The sequence below is a fragment of the Pongo abelii genome, chromosome 4 (assembly GCF_028885655.2).
Source record: "Pongo abelii isolate AG06213 chromosome 4, NHGRI_mPonAbe1-v2.0_pri, whole genome shotgun sequence".
In the NCBI taxonomy this organism is placed as follows: Eukaryota; Metazoa; Chordata; class Mammalia; order Primates; family Hominidae; genus Pongo; species Pongo abelii.
Window position 1 is genome coordinate 77,439,840 of NC_071989.2, and position 26,488 is coordinate 77,466,327.

Here is a 26,488-nt window from a genome sequence, read left to right on the forward strand (position 1 = left end):
GGAAACGCTGAATTTTGTCCTTAGCCAATTGAAATGAAGACACATGTTTGGGTCAGAAAATTGGTCAAATTATGAACATGTTTAGTCACAGGAAGAGTTTAGACATCAGAGCCTGATGAAGTGGAAGTTATTTGAGAAATAGTGATTAGGTTTATAATGTGATCAACACAAAATGATGCAGTTTAGTTATTAAAAAAAAAAACTCTTCACACCACTCGTGAGATAGTCAACAACCAAGATTCACGTCAACGGTACATTTTGACCAACAGGTTTCCTTCCCCAGTGAGATCAAAACACATAGAAAACTGGTTTCATCTGGAGTCTGTGCTAAAAAAGTGAAATTTGTGCCCCACCCCCAAAAATATAAATAAATAAATGATATCCAAACTTGGGAGTGGATCTGCCAGATCTGTTTCCAACTCAAAGATTTTTCAGTACATAAAAATATTATATAATATCCTGGAGGAAGCTCCAAAATAGTCACTTACACCTAAAAAAAAAATTATGACTTTTAACTAACCTTGTGAATTACCAGTGTTTGAAAAAGACAGACATGGCAGACAATAGCCCACTTTTATTAGCACCTGTTATGCTAGTTCATCCACACATTAACCTTGTGATGTGTTACAAGGTTAACACCTTCACAAGGTAACTTTAACTCACCTAGTAACTTTAACTAGTAACTTTAACTAGTCCTAGTAACTTTAACTCACCAGAAAAGCAAGCTGACCCTCAGGTAAAGAATTTCTTTCACATTTTTCAGTGGCTGAGTGGCTAATTTTTCTGACTCCAAAAGTCCTTGATTTTTTTCTCTTTTTAAATTTTGCCCTAAAATGAATTGTTTCTTTGTCTCATGCGAGTTTTAATGATTCAGATTTTCACCTGACAGTTTTTGGTTTCATTTAACCTAATTCAGGCTTTCTTAGCCTTGGTACTGTTGACATGTTAGGCTGGATAATTCTTTGCTGGAAGAGTGGGAGCCTGTCCCGTGCGTTGTGGGATGCTTAGCCACATCCCTAACCTCTACCCATGAGGTGCCAGCAGCATTCTCCCCCACTTGTGACAATCGGAAATGTCTCCAGACATTGCCAGATGGCTCATGGCAGAGGTCAGGATCCCACTCCCACTGGGAACCACTAACCTAGGGAGAGACCTAAGGAAGAGGGGACTCCATTCCAGGGGGAAGGAGAGGGGAGTGAAGGGTTGGAGAGTTTACTGGGTACCTGTCATGAGTAGACTCAGTGAAAAGTGAGGTAGGAGAGAATGCAAACTCCTCCAACCCAGACCTAAAGATTATGTAGCTCTTCAAAAGTCATCGCATGACAGGTGGGAATAGCTAATGGAAGAGCACGTTAGGCCAGTTTCAATGCAGAAAAGGATTCTTAGATAGCAGAAATCAGATAAATAGAACAGACTTTGTCACTAGCTCTAGTAGAATTTGACATAAGATAAGGTTACCCAAAGACCTGCATAGGATAATTTTATTCATATACTATAAAAGTTCTTTTGATATACCTCATGTGTTAGAGAAGGGCTTTGACGAATTAACTTCACTCTAAGAGCCTTCTAGTTCAATCCACAAACATTTAACACGCTGTATGTGCTGGACACTGAGGGATGCCAGAAGAGCAGGTGACAGCCACAGTCCCTGCCCTTGACGTACCTCGGTCTAGTAGGGAGACACATAATCCCACACAATGATTATGCTCCTTGGGAAGTGTCTTGATAGAAGGATGGCTCATTAGCACTGCAGAAGCACAGAGGGAAACCTGCCTGAGGGAGGGATGTATGCATATTTATTATCTTAACATTTATACTGCATCACCAAATGTTTTATCACATATTATAGGATAAGCAAATTCGGTAATATTAATTTTCCGGGCAAAGAGATATTAGATGAAACACGTGGGGCAAAGTGTATGGGAAAGCAGAAGCACGGCCAAGAGTGGTGACCATAGAGAATTCCTATAGCGACACACACACAATTTTATTTGACAGTATTTAATTATGCTCACAATTGCATTACCTTCAACGTAGATCCTTTATGCAGAGCATCTACTACAATGGTATTGCCCCTCCCACACTTGTTAAACATGTGATATGTCTCTGGTTAGTTGTTTGTAGGACATTTAAGTGATTTAACACTTTGCTTCTTCACCTTTTAAATTTAATAATTCTTTTCCTCAAGTTGACCTATCCATATCCTATTCCAGACTGACTTTTCTTAGAGCTGTGTGGTTGTATGACTCACTTTCGGAACGTCGGCCTACTTAGTGGGGCAAGTTTGGTTTATGATGATATGTCCAAGGAATTTTTGTAGTCTTAGGCTCAACCTAGAATGATTTGTACTGTCATATTTCATTCAAGGTTATCTAGGATACCACCTTCTCCCACTCATTTACACTCAGACACTTTGCAGTAAACTTTCATACTTCCTCATTCTCTCCTAGGCCACAGCCCAATGCAATCACTGAGTTATATGAGGTCTTAATAATATTTTGTACATTTCTAACTGCATTAGAATTCAGATCCCCATCACCTTGATTCAGAGAACTAAAACTGGTAGTTTTACTTCTAGCAGCACTCCTTTCCAATTTATTCTTAACACTGTCATTAGTAAAGCTGTTACAAATGTAGTATCTTGCCCATCAGCCCACCTTTGCTCCACTGAGTACACAAGTCCCCAGATCACTTTCCTCAAGTTATCCTTCGCATTGCTAGTGTACATCCTTCAGCAGCAGCCAAAGTCCTCTCCTTTTCTAGAGGCCAATGGTCACCCCTGCCCCCAGATCTTTGTTTCTAGCATCGCTTTGTTCTGCTGGGCATTGTGTCTTTTCCCAACCCAAGTACTTAGAGTGCCATGCGTAGTGAGTGCCTGGAGGGTGGTTTTGATTAGTTTTACCCCCGTTATTGGATCGCTTGACCTGTTTCCCAGCTGAGGGATTTACTGGACAGGTATGCTCATCTTATTTTCTGAGATTGTCTGATGTCCACAGGTTAGATTAGTAATACTCATCCAGAATTAGGGAGGAACATTCTAAAAATGTTCAAATTATTTTCATGGATATTCTTGAGATTGGTTGCTAAAAGTCTGTAGTATCTTACTGTTGAATCCATCACTCTGTTGGTGACATTTACATGAATTCTGAGACATATCAACTCAAGTCTTAGGAAATCTGGGAATATGCATTTTTAAATTTTTCCTGTTGAGGTTTTAGGAAACATTTACTTATGACTAACCATTCCTAGTTAGAACCCTTTTCAGTCAGGGCAGAACCACCCTCAGAGGATGTTAGGAAATGTTTGGGTTCTGTATTCATTTGCTCAGGCAGTTATAACAAGTTACCACAGACTGCGTGGCTTAAAACGCAGAAACTTGGCCAGGCACAGTGGCTCACACCTGTAATCCCAGCACTTTGGGAGGCTGAGGCGGGTGGATCACGAGGTCAGGAGTTTGAAACCAGCCTGACCAACATGATGAAACCCCGTCTCTACTAAAAATACAAAAATTAGCCAGGCGTGGTGGTACACGCCTGTAATCCCACCTACTCAGGAGGCTGAGGCAGGAGAATCGCTTGAACCCGGGAGGTGAAGGTTGCAGTGAGCCGAGATCACACCAGAGATGCACTCCAGCCTCGGCAACAGAGTGAGACTCCATCTCAAAAAGCAGAAACTTACTTCTGGTGGTTCTGGAGGCTAGAAGTCCGAGACAAAAGCATGTTTGGTTTCCCCTGAGGCTTCTGTCCTTGGCTTGTAGGTGGTCGCCTGCTCACTGCATCCTCACAGCGTTTTTCCTCTGTGCCTGTGCATCCCTAGTGTGTCTCTCTCTGTGTCCTCATTTCCCCTCCTAGAAGGATATCAGTTACATTGGATTAGAGTCCACTCTAATGGCCTCATTTTAACTTACATGCAGTCACTTTCTGAGGCACTAGGAGTTTGGGCTTAGAGGGGTGGGACAGAGGATGGAGTAGGTAACCACTGAAGATGCAGCCCAATTCAGCCCATAACAAAGGCATTATTTTTTGTTGCCCCAAAGTGTGGAGGTCTGCTACTGGCATCATGGGCAGGGGGTCAGGCATCCTAAGTGCTTGCAATATGTCAGACAGACCTCCACAGGAAAAATTGTTCTACCCCAAATGCCTGGAGTAACCCCTACAAGAAGTACGGCTAATGAATACTTTGTGTCTTATATTTATCCTCATATTGCTTCCTTATTTTTTTTTTTTGTCACATGTGAGTCAAATTGTTCAGAAAATTAGCCCAACTGATGTACTCGATAAAATAAATGTCTGAAATATTTCTTAAATTGTTTCCTAGATACAGCCTCTGTGGACTTGGAAATGATTGATGTGCACGTTTTGGCCGACGCTTTCAAACGCTATCTCCTGGACTTACCAAATCCTGTCATTCCAGCAGCCGTTTACAGTGAAATGATTTCTTTAGCTCAAGGTTTGTTTTTTCTCTTCTGGGAACCTCATTGAACATACATGGAGATGTAGAGGTGCTTGTATATGTCTTGCATATACAGAGATAGTGGTTAGAAAATAGTAGTAGTAACCTGTCCCTCCCCCAACAATACCACCTCAAATTTCCTCCTCCACCCAAGCATCCAAGAGAAGACCCAGATTCTCATTTGCTTGGGAAGCCCATCTGCATGTCAGAATCAGAAATGGCTCATTGTTAACCTATTGGTCTTAACAAAGTTTGTATGTCAATGAAGGACGCGGTCTTCCAAGTTCTAGTGTCAGATTCAAGGAACTGGGACTAGAATCCAGTGATGGGGGATGTTCTTGTCATCTTCCCTGAGTGGCCATAACAGAATGTGTTGAGGGAAGAGGGCTCTCAGTTTTAGGAGCTAAGGTTCAGTTAAGTGCTTTGGGGACAGGAAACTGTGGTTCGTAACCTTCAAAGTTAAAACCTGTGATACTTATCTGATGCTCCTCTGAGTTAGCCAATCGCACTTGAAGCTGCTCAATACTGGGTAAGTTGCTGCCAGCACACCCTGAACAGCTTGTGGTTTTTTTACACACAGAGCTTCTTGCATTTCCATTTGACCTGCGATTTCTACTTTCTCATAATGCATTTTCTAATGAGAAGGACAAATGTACTGTGTGCTTCTCCCAACAACTTTTTAAATGACTCCTTTAGCTTGAAGAAAGAGCAGAACTTTTCTAGGTATTTATTCACTGATACCTGGAAGTAGTCGCTTACTCATTTCTCTTTCCTTTTCTTTTTTTTTTTAAACTTGTAGAAGTACAAAGCTCCGAAGAATATATTCAGCTATTGAAGAAGCTTATTAGGTCGCCTAGCATACCTCATCAGTATTGGCTTACACTTCAGTATTTGTTAAAACATTTCTTCAAGCTCTCTCAAACCTCCAGCAAAAATCTGTTGAATGCAAGAGTACTCTCTGAAATTTTCAGCCCTATGCTTTTCAGATTCTCAGCAGCCAGGTAAGTGAAAGGAGACAAACATGTATTTTGGGGTGATGAGGGTGGTCCTAAATGGATTGGTCATGAAAATGTATTCTGAATATACTGCTCCAGAGATGCATGTGCAGATGCTATCACACACATTCACTTGAGTGTATATAAATGAAAATGAGTTTGCTTTTAGGGAAAAGGTTTCTAATAAACTCTCTTTCTTACAGCTCTGATAATACTGAAAACCTCATAAAAGTTATAGAAATTTTAATCTCAACTGAATGGAATGAACGACAGCCTGCACCAGGTAATGCTTTTTGAACATTTAACATTCTCTCATTGTTCATTTTTTAGAGCCTTAAAAAATGGTGGCTATAAACCTCCTTTGAAGTAACACAGCTTCTTATGGAATTACAATTGGTAGTAATATGTTACCTTGTGATTTAAAGAAAAAATAGCTGAGTGGTAGTGTTATGTTAATTATTATCCGAGTTTCAACATTTGCAGATTTTAAATTATCTTGGTTTTAGGTGAGAGTTTGGAGAGTTCCCTGTACCCTTCAACATTTATGCTTCAGGTTGTTGAAGAAATTTATGGAGTTCATTTTAGTTGTTGACATATTTGTTTTTCTTTCTAATACTTACAAAGTAGGGGATTTATAATTACTATATAATTTAAAGTATTTCAGAATGTGTTTTTTGGAAGTGGGTATGCTGAGAAATGCCTGTCAAAATAAACATTTTCAATAATGCAAGCAGTATGAAACCAGAGTGTTCACTGCTGCAAGTTCGAGCAAGCCAGACACTTCTTTGAAAGCAGGCTGCTGTTCAGTTAGCCATTTAACAAAGCAGGAAATGTAGACCATGTTAGCAATGCATTTAATTTAAACTGATGTATTTTTCTTCTACCGTGGAAAGTCTGAACAACCTCATTTTGCTATATACTAGTTAAAAGTTAGCTAATCAACGCTGGTCATTCAGAATAGTGATTAGGGTCCTATACGTTTGAAGTTTCAGGACCAGTGAAAGGTGTTGCTTGTAGTCTTAATTTATGCCTGGAACTCAAAATGAAACTCCATGAATATATTTATTATAGGTAATATATGCAGATTACCATATTTATCTCTGTATGAGCAGGCATGGGGACTCAGTTTCATCTTCATGCAATGGAGAGTTAAGCTGTGCTTTTTCTTAATCGGGTATTGCACAGCCACGCTTAGTTACTTGCATCTGGATGGGGCAGCCTAAGAGAGGCCAGGGCCTAGACCGAAAACCCACCTGCAGGGGGTAGGATAGAGGATGGGGTAGGTAAACACTGAAGATGCGGGTATTGGGAAAGGTTTATGTGGACAGGCCCAAAATGTACCAAAGGTGACAGAGAGGTATCAGGTATAGTAGATAAGGCAAGCATGGGATGTTCCAAATCACAGCAAGCAGAATGTTTTAACAGGGGTGCCCAGAATTCTAGGTAAACTACGTCAAAGAAGACTGTCAACAGGTAGGGACTAGGACTTCAGTCCAGGGGTTGGCCAAAAGGCTTCATCTCGTGTGAGTACACAGGTCACTGTGAATGGATTTGAGAGCTCTGTGCTGGTGTTCAGAGGCTGCCTTTGGACTTAGTGGAAAAGAGTGGGGGTAGGGGTGTGGCACATGGCACTTAAGTTGAGGTTTATGTTAGAGACTAGGGGGAGCTGGACCCTGCTCTCAGTGAAGGGCTAGTGGGTAGTCCTGATCTTTTCAGCGGCCATTCCTCTAGAGAGAGGAGACACATGGAAGCCAAAGTCAGACAGATACCCACAAATGAATTTATCACATGGAATTTTGGAGAATTTCTACTACACAAGGTATAGTAGAATCAGTGGTAGAGTTTGATTAGCCTGACTGGTGTAAACTAGTTAAACGTCTTTGTTAGTTTCATCCTAATTCCACCAAAGTAAAAGTGGGTATCTGCACTATTTTCATAATGCCACCCGGAAAGCTGTTTGATATGTCAAAAGACCCTACATTTCTCTGCTGAGCAATTGGTGCGCCTGTTTCAAAGGAGGATTAGTTCCATCAGCTCTGCTAAAGAATGACAAAGCCTTGAACATTTGCTAGATCATCCCAGTATTTATGTGGCCTCTTAAAAAAAAATTAAATCCAAATCGGTTTTAAACTCTAGTTTGAGCCGTTTTCCCAGGAAGTTTGTGTAATTTGTGTAGGACCTTTGGGATTAAATGGCTGTTTTAGTATCTCTCATGTGTGCATACATTGTACTGCCCACTCCAGGAATAAAAACGTCACCATCCAGAACATCTTTGTATTCAGGAATGGCTCCAGTGCAAATGACTGCTATGGCAGCCTGGGTTGAAGAAATGATTCTTAGGCCTGGTTTAAAAAATGCAATAATTTCTTAGAGTCCTTCAGCATTGCCACAGCATGTGCTAGTACCAGACAGAACTTTGAAAGCACAGCACCTTACATCTCCAGCGAATGGCCATTTACAGTAACATTGTTGTGAACACAAATTAGTACCTGAATGATATTTAAGGCAGACAAAAGCAAGACTCTGTTATAGGGCAGATAGACAGCATTTCTAATTATTGCCAGATAGAACTTGAAATGACAAAGCTTATGATGTTTGAGGCAAAGTATCAGTTCAAATAAGACCCATTAGCACATAGTATCTAATTAAATGCTAGGTGGGAGTGCACATACTCTAAGTACAAAAAGAACTTTAGAAATGCAGCTGGTGACTTTCTAGGGTAATGGAGTAGACAGAAAAGGCTCATAGAAGAAATAGGGCTTGAAATGTGTCTTGAGGAATAGGTACAATTTGAATAGGCAAAGGAGAAATCGCATTTTGATGCATGGAGTTTAAAGACTTATTCAAAATAAATTACACAGTACAAAATAATGGCTTGGTATTTTACAAAAGCAGTACATCTTTTAAGTGATAGTATCACAAAAACATCATTTTAGAGTTGAAAGCATTGTCCAGCTTTACCAATTTGGACATGAAGAAACCGAGGCCCACAGATAGAGGTTCACTCTGTGCTACCCGGCCAGTATGGGCCCAAACCGGGTCTGCCCAGGAGCTGCCTCCTACACTCCAGCCCATTCTATCTACCATGCCCTGCTGCCTGGGTTTTTGGAACCTTCATGAGCAATGAGGCTGCTTTTAGTGTCCAATCAAAAACTCCTCTGAAGTTTCCAGCATGTAATAAACTAAAAATATGTGAAATTAGCCCCCATGGGTCACATATAGTAAACAAAGTGAGGGCAATGTTTATACTTTTCAGGATAAGGCTCCAAATCACTCCATGAGCCGGGCAGTGGAAAAAACAGTGGGCTTCTGACTCAAATAGATCTGGATTGGAATCTCCACTCTTTCGAGTAACTCAGCTTTTCCAAATTGTTTTCCAGACTGTGGAATTGGGTTAATGCCTCTCTCCTGGGGTTGGTATGAGATTTAATGAACTGATAATTTCTCTGCTATCTATCGCATCAACTCTAGCTTTTGAGGCCTTATGGGAGCTGTCCTCATTCAGCAGGTCTGATTCCTTCGTCCACCCATTAGTTGTGTGAATCCTATCAGGCCTTTTTCCTTACTGACGCCATGTTCCCAGCCAGCAGAGCTACGGCCTCTAGGAGCCTGTAGGGGCTAAAAGAGACACTTGGGAAGTTGCCACCCTGATGTGGGTACATTGCTTGGAGGGAGGAAGGTGCCTTTGTATGTAGCCCTTCCTCTATATGTGGCTTGGTGAATGGAGCAGCCTAGATTTCATCACCACTCCTCCATCTTGCCTAGGTGCCTTTGCACAGTGTACAAAATATGCAGCCATACGTCGCTGCCCCAAGCAGTGCCATCCACTTTATCTGCACTCAAGTAGGTCCTTCCCGTTTTATATGCAAGTTAAGTCGACCCATTCAATATGTTTATGCCTTTAAGCTTCCTGTCATCTTATGTTTAACTGTCTATAGTTTTTCCTATTAATCTACTTAATTATATTTCCAAAGGGCAGGGGTAAAGGCTTTTTCTCCTTTTGAGCTCTTCCTAGCATAGAACTAGGTACAGCATAATAATTATCTAAATTTATTCTTTGATAAACTTCCAACTTTCAAAGAATAGTCATATATCAACACATCTAATGCATCCAGCAATCCTGGGAAATAAGGATTCTCCTCATTTACAGAGGGAAGCTAAGATTTGGAAAAGGTAGGGCACAGAGTAAGCTCTCTAGACTTTGTCGATAGTTTGCTGTTCTATTTTGTCACTAAAAAGTCTTAAAAATATTGAAAGCCAAATGACAAGTTTTCTCGAATCATTGTGTTATCTTTACCCAATTAATGCTTAGGCAGGTAAAGTAGATTTCTGTAGGCAAACCAAGGTAAAAATAAGTCTATTTAACACAGGGTGCCTTTGAATGAAACCCATTATAAGTGTATTTACATATTTCAGATTTCATGGATTTATTCAGAAATATTAATGTAGTATAATTGAAGTCTAATATTGCACCCTCAAGCCCAGAGTGGAAAATAAATGACTCTTTCTCCCCCTTGCCCTTCTACACCTGTCAAAGTTAATTTTTAACCACTGGCACATTGCAAAACATTCATCCTGAAGAGCCTGATTCATAAATCTTGTTTTAAATGCTCTGGGCTTGGTTCTCAACCCAGACTAAAGGCAAGCACTAAGATAGAGGGAAATGACAAAGAGTTTTACTTGTCTCTGATTTAATTTTTATTGGTTTAAAATGTGGTCTGACATTAGAGGGTTGCTTCAAAGGTGAAAAATGAAACTTTGAAAAATTACATGTTTTTAGATGCGTAGAACTAAACAGGCAAGCCACACTAGGTTTTGTCAAACAATAGTTTTATTTGTGCCCTGAGTGACACAAGTATTTTGGTATGTATGTGTTTAGGAGGGGTATATAGGCAGTTTTAGTTTTGTTTTCACAGTGCAGATGTCTCTTTGTCTCAAGGGACAAAGATCTGAGGGAGAATTGCAGGGGGGGACTTCTTTATTCTGCTAAGCAGTGGGGATGCCTTTTCAGAAACCTGGTAGAATGTGTCAGATTTTATACATATGTAAACCTGGGCCTATTTATATACTTAAATGGATGTTTTCCTTAGCACAACATCAATTAAAACCAGTGGATATGGAGCAAATAATTTGAATTACCCTAAAAGGCCCTCTGTTCTAAGTTGTCTTAAGTTAAAATTATGAAGAGAGGTATTCATTTTACCCTTAGATGAAGATTTTTGTTAATTTTTGTTGTCTATTCTTTTTTTCATGGTCTTTGTTCATAAATGATGTCCAGAAAAAGAAGCAGTTTTCTAGGTTGAAAGCTGCTTGTGCAACATTTGCCACTTGATGGTGACTTGTACATATGAAATGTAATATTCAGTTTGTAACTTTTGAACAGTTTAAGGATCAAGAGACATTTTCCTGACTATATCTGCTGGGAAGTGAAACAATGGGCTGTATTTGCCTCTGAAATGAGTTTTACAAAACTTTGAGGAAAGGGAAAATGATACATATTGTTTTAAAGAATCCAGAAGGTAAAGTTAGTTTTCCAGTGTGTCTAGGCCTTTGAGGTCCCAGAGAAATGCTGACATTAAAATAAAAGCTTTCCTAAAACACTAGCAGCTTCGTGAAAACTGTACTTTTGATTTACTAATTAGTTAGTGAGTCATATAGATCAAGTGACAGTAATACAATTATATGCATTAGTTTGTGTCAAATTTGGACATACGAAATATACAGAAAGTTGATGGTTTTCTCCCAAAGCAGGAATTACTGATTCAGTTCTACCAGCAGAGGGCTCCCTTTTTTAAGCTAATAAAGAACATGTGTCTTGCAGATCACTTTTTAAACACTAAAATTCAACGGGAAAAAGATTCAGCTCACAGTTTCCTAATATAATAGGACCTCTCTGGTAGATGATTGTACATATTGTGAGAAATTTGTTTAAGGCAAAGTTTTTCCAATCTAGTTCAAGACTTTATACGTTGAGAGAATACTGCTTTCCAGTGGCTTATTTTCTTCTGAAACAGAAAATATACTGGTGGACTTAACAGAGCATTTTAATCTTAGAAGGTTTTGACATGAAACATCATGTGAATCCAGACAGGTATGCTTAGGAGACTGATGTTTCCAATGTTTCTAGCTTTAGAAAGGCTATTTTAAAAAGTAGGGCAAGATTATGCAGCTCAGGATGCAAGGGTATTCTCTGAACTAACCATATGTCCCTATGATCAGATGGCAGATTCACTTATAGACTGTTATTTCCATTGGGAAAGTTTTTCAATATTATATCAGTTGCACGAAAAGAAAGTTTGTAAAATCACTTTCATCGTGGGTTTAACAGCACTTGCCAGATATTTCAAGTAACACTGAAGCTAGTTCCTGCTGTTGGCCTGTGTGGACTTTATGTGACCACTGGATCACTTTCCCATGCAGAGTACGAGGGTATTATTGAAAGAACCTATGTCTTCAAAGGGAATGAAATGTTTTGTTTTAATTTAAGCAAGCTAAAAATAGAAAACAGAAAAAACCAGAGTTTTGTTGGGGGTGTGAAATTTTTTGCATGTGGCTTAAAAGATTAACTTCAGTTTTGTCCATTTTTTTACTTTCTCTAGCAAAGGGAAGTGAGGAGCAGGGACAATGGGTAGAGAAGGGCATTTGAAACCATCAGAAGATTGAGTTCTAGTCTTAGGGCTATAATCTTCTGCAAACCACTTCACCTCCCTGGGTCAGATTTTGTTTTCCCCTCTATGGCATGAAGGAATTGATTGAAGTGATCTCTAAATTACTTTCTGGCGTAAAGTTTGGTGATTTCCCTGGATAACCTTAAAGCTATCTATGCTCATGCAACTGAAAATTTTCTTAGATCAAATTTTAATTAAATAGTAGTCAATAATCCCAAGTCTGGTCCATTGCCACTTTCTCAAATAAAGGGCAAACATCTGCTAGAAAGGTATGCCCTTCTCTGCCCTTCTATCCTTTACCCCATTAGCTGGCACATAAACCTAATGCAGAGACACCTTTTAATTAGCAGGTCATATGGCCATTTAAATGCGAGTTGCAATCGACCTCATAAAAATAGCCGCAGTGTTGTTTTTTTCTGAATCGTCACATGATCGTGGAGTATAGTATGCATGTGGTGTGGGATTTAATATTCGTCCGAGGATGCCCTCCTACTACTTACTATTGAACATTTTTGTAATCTGCTCCCTGCCCGAGTTGCTCACAAGGGCTTTCCTGTTACACCTGCGGGGCTGTCTGTGCTGGTGTGTGGGAGGAGGTGCAAGAGGTGGACACGAACGAGGCACTGTGTTCTGGGTTGTTCCAAGAGGCTCAGGCCTTTACAAGTGAGGCTTTGATTCTATTTTTTGCTGAACTAGCTCAGCCACTTCCTGTGTTTGGCTGTGCATAGTGCCTCGCTTCACCGTCGGCTACTTGAGCCCCGCGAGCCAGCCAGTGCGCTCAGCAGCCAGTGAGACTATTTTAGGTCCCCTCACAATGGCCTTCTCATTTCCCAGGCGAAAATGAGCAAGTTGGTCTTGCATTGGCCACTTGTCAGCCGATGACAACTTTGACTTGGGCTCCCCTCCCCCTCCCGAAATCCCTAGCTCAGCAAATATTTGAACCTGCCCAAGTTAATCATGAAGCTGCGATCTTTATCTGAGGGAGACGTGCGAGCGCCTGGGCTCCTTTCCTCCCCGATACAGTAGCGAAATCCAGTTGGCTTCTCAATGAAGTGCCGGCAGTGAGCGGCGGTGGCCCGGACGCACTGCCGGGCGGGGCGTGGGGCGGAGGGACTAGCCGAGCCGAGTGGAGCTGGGCCACTGTGCACGCCTGGAGGGTCGTGGCGGCGCCCTCGCTCCTGCGCGCACTCTCGTCGCCGGACACGAGCACTGCCTGCCGGGAACAGGCTGGGGGGAGGTGCGGGGGCTTGGCCCACTTGGTGGAAGAACAGCTTTGGGGATTTTTTTTTTTTCATTGTCGGATACAGGCATTTCAAAGGGAAACCGTTGAAATGCATAACCTGCAAAGTAAGTTGCCTTGAATTTGTGCACTTCTCTGTTCCTTCCCTGTGGTTTATCTAAGCGGTGCCTTTCTGTAGTTTGTCTTGGAGTACGTGTGTGTGCGTGCGCCCCTGTAAGCGCTGCCTGGGGAGGACAGATGGGAGATTAGGGGAGACACTCCCTCTGTCCTCGAGGGGGACAGTGGCTGGGAAAGATAGGGTTTAGGTTGGAAGTTCAGTAAGAAGGTACTAATTACAACGTGCTTGGTTGGAAGTTGGTGCCAGGCCAGGGCTTGGACAGACCATGGGAAAATCACCTGTCTCCCTGCCTTCTCCCTGGGTTAGTTTGCCACAGAAGATCCAACAGCCAGACTGGTTTGCACCGACGGTTCCCAAATGCACGGACTGGCACTCTGGGCTGTTACACCGGCCACAGCTGCTCGGAGAACTTGTCTCCTTGCTTTGGGGGAGGGTCGACATTTTAATTAACTAAAAAAGAATGTTTTTCTGAATCTTATCTGAGGGCATACAGCCACTTTTACCATTTTTATTTGAATTTGAGTTCAGGTAAACTTAGGCAAATAGAAAAGTGGGAGAGGGTGGGAAGAGACAAGGTGAGCCTGCTTTTCCCAATAATGGGAAAATGAATTAAACTAGACGGGGGACGTCAGAGAACAGAATGCCTTGCCTTTGGTATGCTTTTTAATATATTTTATGATCCCAAATTTTACAGAAAGTCTCAAGGGTTTCTGTGTTTTTTAAATGGTCACACAAATATGTGACATACATGTGTACATAAGATCACAGAGCCCCACTGTAGTTTTTTAAATGAGCCACATTTACATGGGGGAAGAGCCCCTCCCCCCCCCCCGCCATCATAATATTCTGAATGTAAAGAGAGATTGGTTCACAATGAGAATGTACAGTAGGCTCCTATAAGGGTGACAGGATTATATGCAGAATGACTTTGAAGAACCAAAATTGATTTATTTATGTTAAGTAGTGCTAAGAAGGAATATTTGTCCCGGAGTGAGGCATTTGAGATAGAGGTGAAAAAGCAAAAAAAAAAAAGTGATTACATCATCTTCCCGTTCAAGCAGTATTAGTAGTGAAGATGGGTTCATCAGTGAAATATTTTGCAAAGATAAATATACCTCTACTCTGCATTCTGATCTATAGCCTCTTTCTTTTTGGAAGAAGCATTTTCTTTGCCCAGTTTTTTTAGGCAGTCACATTAAAATTCTCATTAATAATGTTGACAGACAATTACGTTTATTATTTCTGTTAATAGGCATCTGCATTCCTATTCAGAATTTTCATTGTTAGTCTATAAAGTCTAGTTTTAACTTTGGAATGTTTGGTAGAGGAGGACATTTTATCTATACATTAACTGTCCTTTCTAATGTGGTACATTTGTGACAGTGTTTGAATTCTGGGTTTTCAGTGAATTATGGAGAACTAAAATACCAGGAGTAGTCCGTACTGCTTCTCTTATACATGAGAGATATCTAAGGACTATAAAATATAGCTTAAGTATACCCTTTTAATGCCTTTGTAAGATTTTTAAACCAGGGAATGACTGGGCTATCTATAAACCCAGATGCACTAAGTGGGGAGAAAAGCTCGGAGCTGCAGCATATCAGCTTTTGTCAACCTGCCAACAGCAGAGCGTACCATGCTGCAAGGAGTAATAAACAAGGAATTAGAAAACTCGCTGCTGGAGAACAGTCAAATTAAACACCTTTTTGAAAGGATGAGCGTGTATATATTGCAGTTCTATTAAAGGTAGCTTCTCAGTGAGGTTGGCATTATGTTAAGGCTGGTATGGAAGAGAACTGATGAAGCAGGAGTGGTCTGGTGACATTTTTCTGACTTGATTGGCTGGGGTGTGTGATGTAATAGGTTTCAGTGCAGCCCCTTATAGGTTTTAAAATGAATTCCAAGACACCATTACAAAGAAAGCCGGACTCTTTTCTTATAACTGAGCTCAGCCAAGGAAACTCTTGCACAAATGTACAATACTGTTTGGAATATGGAAGACCTGGATTTAGAATATGCCAAGACAGATATAAATTGTGGCACAGACTTGATGTTTTATATAGAAATGGACCCACCAGGTAATACTGCGGTATTATTGTAGAGAGTTAGTTAATTTCGTGGCTTTTTAATTTTTTGAAAGCTACTGTAAAAGATCCTTTTTAGATTTCTGTTTTTATTAATTTGTTTCATTGATAAAAATTAGTTTGCTCATGGCTTAAAAATTAAACAGATTGTTTGACTGTCTGTGGAAGCAAGCAGCTCAGGCTGTGTGTGGTAAATGCTTATTCTTACTTGAATGGATATGAATTGAACTCCAGTTTTTCACTGGTGTCTTTTGTTAATCGAGATCCTTCCCTGGGTGAGTTATGTTGTGGGATATTGTCCCTGTAATTAAAATGATGCATCCTTTGTGCTGCTTTTCTGTTGCCAGTGGATGAGAACAGTGTGGCACTTTGCAGTGATAACACTTGGTACTTTAGAAAGCATGTAAAATGTAGCAGTGATTACAACTCAGTTCTCTAGATGTTGAGACTTTGCTTGCGTTCTCTTATATTAAGATATTATAATGAAAAAAGAAGTTGACTTTCCATTATTGTTAGTCTTTGTAAAATATTCTTGGTAGATACCTGAAATCATTTTTTGTATAAGTTAAAGTAGTAACAGTGCTTTAAAACTTATGACAGAATTTACCTAAAATCCTAGATTTATTTGGTTTCCTAAGTTGTTCTATTCCAATGTTAGCTCTCCCCCTGCCCCCATTTAAGGTATTCAGGAATATTGCAGTCTTTTATTTGTCACCGGTTGGCATATATGAATACTGATTTGACATTGAGGAAGGGGGATATCGTTTTTAACCAGACCTGGTATATAGAGCACAATTTATCCAACAGACTATTAACATAAATATTAAAGAGATTTAGGGCACAGATGAGAGTTTCTTAAAAAGTGGCTTTTGGCAGAACAGTGCCTGAAATACTAAGATTAGAGAAACCCAATTGCTGCTCTTAAAACATACTGCTGTAGATGAGCCTTTTTATTACTGCAACAGTGTTTGTGGAGGACAGAGACCAAATTTGTCTTTCATAATTAAATAAGAGGAAATTAAAGCCAACTCATGTTATTCCTGCTACTCATATGTTCATAGTTTCTTACTTTAGATGGATTTGACCAGGCATGAAACTTTAATATAACTAGAATCTAGAAATACAGAATGTCATGACTCTGGATTTACTTTGAAATTTATTCACATGGCCAGCCCAATTTATTTGTTAGTTTCTAAGGCTCTCTCTCTTTTCTCCTTTTCAGTTTCATTTCTTTTTGAGCCATGCTCTGAAAGATTTTTCTTTTAAGAAAATTATCTTCCATATTGCATGGAATTGTGAACTAATGCTATATATTTCAGTTATTCTAATTTTTTATTTTTTTAAAGTAAAAGTATTCATCCAAAGAAATTTAGTTCTAATGTAGTTGGGATTGTGAACAACTTTTTCTTTTTCATCTGCAGCACTGCCTCCTAAACCACCAAAACCCACTACTGTAGCCAACAACGGTATGAATAACAATATGTCCTTACAAGATGCTGAATGGTACTGGGGAGATATCTCGAGGTAAGGCTACAGAAACTTCATTTTCACTAGATACAGAGAGTTTTAGATTAAAAGAAAGAAAAGCACCAGCTTGCTAAGTTCCATTTTTAGGATATCATCCAACATAAGCATGAAGCATAGTTGGTTCTCTTCCAAAGACGACCAGAAAAAGTCACTGAGCGCTGGAGAACTGTGGGTGCTGGATGCCACAGGAAATTAAATACCCGGGAAGTTTCATTATTGACAGAGATGTCAGTGAAGCGCCAGAGTGAAGTGGCAGTGCCTAAGAACAGAATGTGAAGGCACTCTATCTGTTAAGCACAACTCTAAGAATTCTTGCCTTAAACACAATAAGAAAACAATGCCATTTTATATTAGCTTTGGGAAGGGGGAGTAAGGTTGGAGAAACCTTTTTGAGATCATGAGTTTCTGTGCTCATTTGTCAGAGAGATTGTAATGTTTGGTTGAAAAAATAAAAACTTAGTACCACAGATACACCAGTAGTGAAAGTGATATGCACCTGTTTGTGATGAGACTACAATTGCTAACATTTCTATTTAAACAAATTATTAGCTCTTATTAGTAAGCTCTGAAAATGCAATTCATTAATTTAAATCTATGTGGGCAGGAGGAATATGGCACTCACTGTACTTTCCACTTGATTTTGCTATGAACCTAAAACTGCTCTAAAAAATAGCCTATTTTAAAAAATATAAATCTGTGGTCACTAAACCTTAAGGTGAGCGTTGTTTTGTGTTTTCATTTCAGGGAAGAAGTGAATGAAAAACTTCGAGATACAGCAGACGGGACCTTTTTGGTACGAGATGCGTCTACTAAAATGCATGGTGATTATACTCTTACACTAAGGTAAGCCGGGGAATATAGCTGAAATTAGGGTTTTGGGCTGATATTAAAACATATTTCCTTATTCCAAAATGTTAATACCTTTATTTTTATATTGTTTTTACAGGAAAGGGGGTAATAACAAATTAATCAAAATATTTCATCGAGATGGGAAATATGGCTTCTCTGACCCATTAACCTTCAATTCTGTGGTTGAATTAATAAACCACTACCGGAATGAATCTCTAGCTCAGTATAATCCCAAATTGGATGTGAAATTACTTTACCCAGTATCCAAATACCAACAGGTAATAAAAACTGAATGAATTATCCAGTTACGATGTTTAGACAAGATCCTTTTAATACTTAGAAAACATTTGAAGCAGATGAATTACATGTAATCAAGTCTAAAAAACTTGACACTTGTAATTACATAATTGCAATTTTAAAGATGTTTCCATGTCAGCTATTTTGTTAAACAATTGTTATTTGATTAAATACCTTATCCATTGAATTTATTTTAATCTTTCTAGGATCAAGTTGTCAAAGAAGATAATATTGAAGCTGTAGGGAAAAAATTGCATGAATATAACACTCAGTTTCAAGAAAAAAGTCGAGAATATGATAGATTATATGAAGAATATACCCGTACATCCCAGGTGAGTTTTCTATGAAAATCAGATTAAAAACTAAGAGTTCTAAACTTTTAAAGACTAACATGGAAAAAGGAATTTAAAAGGTTGAGGTTTTACAAATGAAGTGGGGGTGAGATCATTTATTTGTGAATCATTGTTGATTATTCTAGCATAATATCTCTTAACCTTAAACCAAAAATTTTAAGTATCAGAATAATAAATTAAGTTCACGTGATAACTGAAGCAGTCACTGAGTTCCAAGTTGATTTAATTCGTGATAGAAGGATCCTGTTTAGATTGGAAGTTAGTAATAACTGGAAGTTTCACAGACTTGTCTAATCCCTGAAATGCAGATTTAGGCATTAATATATATCCTGCTATGAAAAGGAAGGGCTATATACCGCTGTGTTTTTCTAGACCCTTATTCTTCACTGGTCACTCATGTATCTGGGAATGCCAGACGGAATAGAAAACAACAGGGATGCTATAAACTACAATAGCTTTTAGGAAGATAAAAACTATAGGAAATTGCCAAGCAATCATTTTCCATAGATTGAGAAAATTCTCCAGAGGAAATACTTGTTTCTGGGATACTGTTTTAATGGGTTTTATGAATTTGAGTCCCACTCTGCTAATAATACAGATCAAATGTCCTGGTAGTGTCTTGCAGTAAGAAATTGTTCTATGAAAGGTATGACATTATCTTTTTAAAATTATGTTGCAGGAAATCCAGATGAAAAGGACAGCTATTGAAGCATTTAATGAAACCATAAAAATATTTGAAGAACAGTGCCAGACCCAAGAGCGGTACAGCAAAGAATACATAGAAAAGTTTAAACGTGAAGGCAATGAGAAAGAAATACAAAGGTTGGTGTTTCCCTTGTTCTTGTGCTAGAGATAACCAAAATCCTCTAAAACCGTTTAAAGATGATCTCGCTTTCTGTGCTTTGAATGATTTAAAAATGACAGGAAGAGAAGCCACACTTTACCTAAGGAAAACTGCTGGGATACCATAGTGAAACTTCTCATAAACTTTGGGGACCGTTCCAGATGTACCCAGATAATAACAAATGCATTTCTTTTGCCTGCAGGATTATGCATAATTATGATAAGTTGAAGTCTCGAATCAGTGAAATTATTGACAGTAGAAGAAGATTGGAAGAAGACTTGAAGAAGCAGGCAGCTGAGTATCGAGAAATTGACAAACGTATGAACAGCATTAAACCAGACCTTATCCAGCTGAGAAAGACAAGAGACCAATACTTGATGTAAGTATTTGAAATGGAATCCTATACGTGAATAATTGGTGATTGCTACAATTCAGGATGAGTAAATGCGTTCTCTTTTCAAAACTGTTTTTCAGGTGGTTGACTCAAAAAGGTGTTCGGCAAAAGAAGTTGAACGAGTGGTTGGGCAATGAAAACACTGAAGAGTAAGTAGTTACTAAAGATGGTGATAGCAGAAGATTTTTCTCATTTTAGGAAAATGCATAACTTGCTTTGTTTTTAGAACAAGTGAGGAATTTTACTGAGTTTGGAACATCTTGTAGGAGAAAATGTATAAACTCAGTGCCATTATCCAGAATTTTAAAAAAAGAAAGCTTAGCCAAGGAGGACTAGGATTTATTTTTACTCATAATGCCGTGAAACAACTCTCTGTGTCCATAATGATGTCCCTGAACATCTGAAAAATCCCAAAATATTTTTGGAACAGTCAGAGAAAAAATAATTATGCTTAATATATTTTAAAGCTTAACTATATACTTTGTTTGAATTATTCAAAAACTGGCAATCTGCCTAGTCAATTTCCTGATCTAAACTGGGTAAACAAGATTGTTTTAATACCTTCCACTCTGCCCAGGTACCTGAGTGTGGTTGCTTGAAAACAGAAATAGTACAGTTGATTGGTAATTCTTTGTCCTGGGAGGTTGCACTGGAGGCTGAATACCAGGAGAGGAAAACTCAGGTCAGACAGAGGCAGGCATGTGATGGCCAGTCTGACTGGCTTGGTAGGGGCCAGGAGAGAAGTGAGGGGGGTATGCCTAGGGAAGACAGCAAGGCAGGCTGATGGCTCCTGCACTCTTCATTTAGAAACTTTCTGTCCTGCCTGCCTAGCCAATATTCACTGGTGGAAGATGATGAAGATTTGCCCCATCATGATGAGAAGACGTGGAACGTTGGAAGCAGCAACCGAAACAAAGCTGAAAACCTGTTGCGAGGGAAGCGAGATGGCACTTTCCTTGTCCGGGAGAGCAGTAAACAGGGCTGCTACGCCTGCTCTGTAGTGTATGTATCTCCAGAAAATTTTTCTTTACAACATCTCATGAAGAGATGTTTCATTCATTCATTCATTGAGTTTTGGGGGCAAAGATTTGAAATAGTTTTAGTCTTGAATAAGCTTACAGTACAATGCAGAAGAGAAACCAAAGCAGATGTAATACCATTTTAAAGTCTAGCCAGAAGTGTATGTTAATAGTCTAATAGATACCTACTGTTTAGTTGGAAGACTAGGTTTGGATTCCCATTCAGTGCTAATTAATCATGAGAAGTCGCTAAGTCTTTTTTTCTCATCTTTAAAGTGGCAATGCCTGCCTTTTTTTTTTGCCTCTCAAGGCTACTATAGTTAGAATCTGAGGTAATTTGTGTGAGAACATCACCCATAGGAAAAATACTCATCAGGAACAGGTGAAAAAAGAGAAAGGATTCTGATCATTATCCTTGAGATAGGTACACCCACACTGGATCACTGACATCACCATTTCCAAGAAATTAATGTCCTCTAGTAGGGAATGGTTCTAAAAGTATGTTACACTCCATGATCACCTTTCATTTGATGAGATAAATATTCCTACAGCAAAGAAGGGTACTTTTGTCCTTACTCTGCATAAGGGCACATGCAGAGATGGAGAGTTGTGCAGACACCTCAAGGACAGCCAGAAAGAGGGAATCCTATGAATAATCATAATGGGAGTAATAGTAACACTGCTAGTCATGGAGCACTGCAGATAGTTGTCCTCATCATGATTGGAAGCTACCATTTGTTGCATGCTTACTGCATGTCAGGCATTCTATCTAGCATATTGCATGCATGATCTCATTTCATTTCTCAAAGTAACTGTATTACATACATTTTACTATTGTCTTCCCTTTAAACCATTTTAAAGATGAAAATAAAGTCAGTCAGTGAAGCTGGGTTACCTACCCAGGGCACTCGGCCAAGTGTCTGTTGTAACCTAGGACCCTTTCCCCAAGCTGAGACTGTACAATAATGCTTTTTATTAAAGATGCCCTGTAGAATTGTGAATTGTCTTGGACAAGCTCAAAAAACAGTTTTTCTTCTCTCTTCTCTAGGGTGGACGGCGAAGTAAAGCATTGTGTCATAAACAAAACAGCAACTGGCTATGGCTTTGCCGAGCCCTATAACTTGTACAGCTCTCTGAAAGAACTGGTGCTACATTACCAACACACCTCCCTCGTGCAGCACAACGACTCCCTCAATGTCACACTAGCCTACCCAGTATATGCACAGCAGAGGCGATGAAGCTCTTACTCTCTGATCCTTCTCCTGAAGTTCAGCCACCCTGAGGCCTCTGGAAAGCAAAGGGCTCCTCTCCAGTCTGATCTGTGAATTGAGCTGCAGAAACGAAGCCATCTGTCTTTGGATGGGACTAGAGCTTTCTTTCACAAAAAAGAAGTAGGGGAAGACATGCAGCCTAGGGCTGTATGATGACCACACGTTTCTAAGCTGGAGTGCTTATCCCTTCTTTCTTTTTCTTTTTTTCTTTGGTTTAATTTAAAGCCACAACCACATACAACACAAAGAGAAAAAGAAATGCAAAAATCTCTGCGTGCAGGGACAAAGAGGCCTTTAACCATGGTGCTTGTTAATGCTTTCTGAAGCTTTACCAGCTGAAAGTTGGGACTCTGTAGAGCGGAGGAGAGAGAGGCAGAAGAACCCTGGCCTGAGAAGGTTCGGTCCAGCCTGGTTTAGCCTGGATGTTGCTGTGCACGGTGGACCCAGACACATCGCACTGTGGATTATTTCATTTTGTAACAAATGAACGATATGTAGCAGAAAGGCACGTCCACTCACAAGGGACGCTTTGGGAGAATGTCAGTTCATGTATGTTCAGAAGAAATTCTGTCATAGAAAGTGCCAGAAAGTGTTTAACTTGTCAAAAAACAAAAACCCAGCAACAGAAATGGAGTTTGGAAAACAGGACTTAAAATGACATTCAGTATATAAAATATGTACATAATATTGAATGACTAACTATCAAATAGATGGATTTGTATCAATACCAAATAGCTTCTGTTTTGTTTTGCTGAAGGCTAAATTCACAGCGCTATGCAATTCTTAATTTTCATTAAGTTGTTATTTCAGTTTTAAATGTACCTTCAGAATAAGCTTCCCCACCCGTTTTTGTTGCTTGAAAATATTGTTGTCCCGGATTTTTGTTAATATTCATTTTTGTTATCCTTTTTTAAAAGTAAGTGTACAGGATGCCAGTAAAAAAAAAAAAAATGGCTTCAGAATTAAAACTATGAAATATTTTACAGTTCTTCTTGTACAGAGTACTTGGCTGTTAGCCCAAGGTTAAAAAGTTCATAACAGATTTTTTTTTGGACTGTTTTGTTGGGCAGTGCCTGATAAGCTTCAAAGCTGCTTTATTCAATAAAAAAAAGAAATGAAAAAGATATATGAATATGACAAAGTATTGCTGAGTCCAACAATGTTGTTTTAAGACTCTTAAAATACGGTACCTGGCAATGTTTATTTCATAAAGAATTGTGAACTTCTTGAATCTGGGGGGGGGGAATGTAGTGAAGGGATGTATCAGGTGGGGTGGTGGGAAGGGAAGGCAAGGTTATATGCACTTTCTCATGATTTACAGAGAAGTGAATAACTGCAAAGTGAAGTTGCTTCTACTTCAGTCTTCTCTCACTTTGATTTGCTAGTTGTTATCAATTAATGACAATTACAAACCTACTGTAACTCTAATACAGTGTGACTGGTCAGGTATTTCAGTTCTTAGGAAGGAAGTGCCAAGTTTGTTTTTGGGTTCCTGGAACAGTGCTCACCTTTGTTTAGAACACTGGTTTAAAGGGATAATCTCTGTCACATTAGACTATCCATCACGACCAGCAAATACTCATTTTAGGAAAAAAAAGCATGATCTGAAAAATCCTTTTGGTGGGATGTTGGTTACTCTCCTAGCTTTCCATTCGGTTTAGAACATAAAGCAAATAGACACAGTCATACTGTCACTGCTCTGGACTGTGTGGAGCTCGCTAAAGTCACGGCCATTGCAGGAATCCCAGTGGCAGTCCTCATTCATTGTAATCATTGCATGTGCTTCACTACAGGGCGGGGGAAAAGGAAGCGTTAGCATCATGTTTCCCATTTAGGGCAGGAGTGAGAGGTCTCTCTTCCTGATTTAGATATGCAAAAGCTGGTATGTTCAGTAGGAACTGTACATGTGTTGGGAGGAATAAAGACTAATTAGCAACCATAATATGGTCACTACCCTAATAGACTAAATGAAATCTTGCAATTTCAAATTGCTCTTTCTCCATATTAGATTTACCCACAGCTATATTTCTGTTTAAGTACTAGGGTGAGGGTTTTCCGTTACTTTGTTTTTTAATGTTCCTTTTGAAAGAATCAGTCTTACAGCTGAGTGAATCATCTGTAGAATGTATTATTTGTCCTCTTTACATGAAGCTACTCATACTTAAGCAAAAGTCAGTCTTATAGCAAGACTGGTAGTCCTCAAACTTGACTTTACTGATCTGACCATCTCCCTCTCATCGCCAGACAACTGACGATTTCCCTGGTTTTAGTCTGTCTCTGCTTTAAAGTTATTGTGATATCCTTCTAGATCACACACAAGTCTAACAAACAGTTAGTTAATAGTTTTTAAATTAGGTTTGTGGGTATTTTTTTGGTAGCACATGTATGCTATTACATATAAATTTTTATTTCTAAAATATAAGATCTGAGATTGAATATTTTCATTAAAAGCTACAGTTTTGTGAATTTTTGTGCTTCAACATTCTTTGCAAGATGATACGGTATTTAGGCATTTGCCTTATTTTTGCATCTCACAAACATAAGTGCAATAGATCTTTTCATTGAACAGCAAAGTAGGATTCATCATACCATATGACTGAGTTACACCAGACCTATTCTGCCCAATGCCTTTTTGATTGCAGTGTAGCTTGCCCACCGCATTTGTCTTTTTAGATACTTTGCTAGCCGGCCACTTTGGATTTCATCAGACAGTTCTAACAATATTGTCTGAATGGCTGAATATGAATAGATACAGCAGAGGCACTCCTGATACGTGATTTTTATCCATGCATCAGTTTTTCTCACCCAGTGTAGCATCCTAAAGATAAAGCCAGAAGCTAAGCTGCAGTGAGGCTGTGATTGGGCGTAGAAGCGGGAGCACTGGGACCTTACATTACACACACGAGAGATCATAACCACGTGAAAAGGCAAAAAGCATGTGTTCGCAACATCTGATAACTTCACGGCCTTTAATATATGTATATATGTATATGTGCATGGACTGTGTTTCCAGTACACCTTTCAGCCAAAACAGATCCACAGTAGTTGAGTTCAAGTACATAACAAGCGAACGTCTGGTACAATTCTTATTTATGTGTATGGGATTTTTCCCTTTGAGGTTGCTTTGTTTTGTCTTACAAAGGTGAAAATTGTTTGCAAGTGAAGTGAGAAGTTCATATTTCTTTGGCTTTTTTGTGTTTTTAAAAGTTACTCCTTTTAGGGAGCTGGTCTGATGACTTGCTTAGCTTGGAAATCCTTGTTTTCAGTGTGTCGAGTCAAAATGTGTTTATGTGAGCTGTCACTGTGGGGAATCAATTGCTTTGTCATATAGCTGGTTATGAACTAGTAACATGTTTGGGAAGTCCTACTGATGTTCCTTTGGAAGAAAAATTCTGCTGGTTTTAACAACTGTGCTTTTGCTGTGCATGGTATCCAAGTTAGTTGAAACGCAGACCCTGAGATCTGTTTGAGTTTAGGGTCATTTTTAGAAGGGGCAGTTTAAAGCACAATGTCTCACATGGGACAAAGTTCCAAAATGCCAAATTCTTATTTTTTAAAAAGCTAGTTCTATAAAATACTTGTATTATGGGTGAGGAGGAAACAGAATTGAGTCAATTGGAAAGACCATCCAACTTAACATGAAACTTGTCACCAGGAGATGATAGCATTAGCTGCCCAGGATGCTGCTATATATATATATATATGTGTGTGTATATATATATATATATTTAAAAAAATCAAAACAAACTCATTTATACCTGTGTATTTTTTAAAGCTACAATCTGTTCAATGTTTTTACAAATCTGTTTATATGACATTGTTAAAATAAAGTTGGTCTTTTGACGAGAGGGAGGATGTCACGGTCAGTTGTAATTTTGCCTTCACAAGGCAACTGGGGTGGGGGGTTGGGGGTAGTGTGCCTCCTTGACATTTCGTTCAAGTTATAGATTCAATGGAGCTATGTCTTGTTTTAAGTTGCTTTAATGCATTGTATTAGATCTTCAAACAGAATAAAGGTTGTTTTGAAACTTCAGTTTTGGGTTGAAATCTCACTTATCACCTAAGAAATCTTTCTAAAACAGCTGCCTTTTGGCTTATAAATGTTGCTGCTGTTTCCGTTGTCTCCCACCCACCCCCTTTTGATTGTTATCACAGTATCTCATTTTTGTAAAGTTGAGAAGGACACTGAGTGGTCACATGTAAGTAATACATATGAGCTTTCGTTCATAATTTCACTGTTTTTTTGAGACGGAGTCGGAGTCTCGCTCTGTCGCCCAGGCTGGAGTGCAGTGGCGCTATCTCGCCTCACTGCAAGCTCCGCCTCCTGGGTTCACGCCATTTTCCTGCCTCAGCCTCCCGAGTAGCTGGGTCTACAGG

At 39.3% G+C, this 26,488-nt stretch overlaps 1 protein-coding gene across 4 annotated transcripts in view; it reads left to right on the plus strand.

The window, feature by feature from the left end:
• The window catches only part of PIK3R1 (phosphoinositide-3-kinase regulatory subunit 1), an 85,448-nt gene extending 59,304 nt beyond the window's left edge, over nucleotides 1-26,144 (plus strand). The window contains 12 exon segments of one of the 4 annotated variants that reach the window (NM_001133121.1): nucleotides 4,318-4,449; nucleotides 5,252-5,453; nucleotides 5,651-5,730; nucleotides 16,979-17,081; nucleotides 17,829-17,927; nucleotides 18,031-18,211; nucleotides 18,437-18,562; nucleotides 19,263-19,405; nucleotides 19,630-19,806; nucleotides 19,902-19,970; nucleotides 20,653-20,823; nucleotides 21,889-23,227. In NM_001133121.1, coding sequence (NP_001126593.1) covers nucleotides 4,318-4,449; nucleotides 5,252-5,453; nucleotides 5,651-5,730; nucleotides 16,979-17,081; nucleotides 17,829-17,927; nucleotides 18,031-18,211; nucleotides 18,437-18,562; nucleotides 19,263-19,405; nucleotides 19,630-19,806; nucleotides 19,902-19,970; nucleotides 20,653-20,823; nucleotides 21,889-22,078 — 1,673 coding nt within the window. In that variant the 3' untranslated portion in view covers nucleotides 22,079-23,227. 4 annotated transcript variants of the gene reach the window in all.
• Nucleotides 26,145-26,488: the final 344 nt, after the last annotated feature.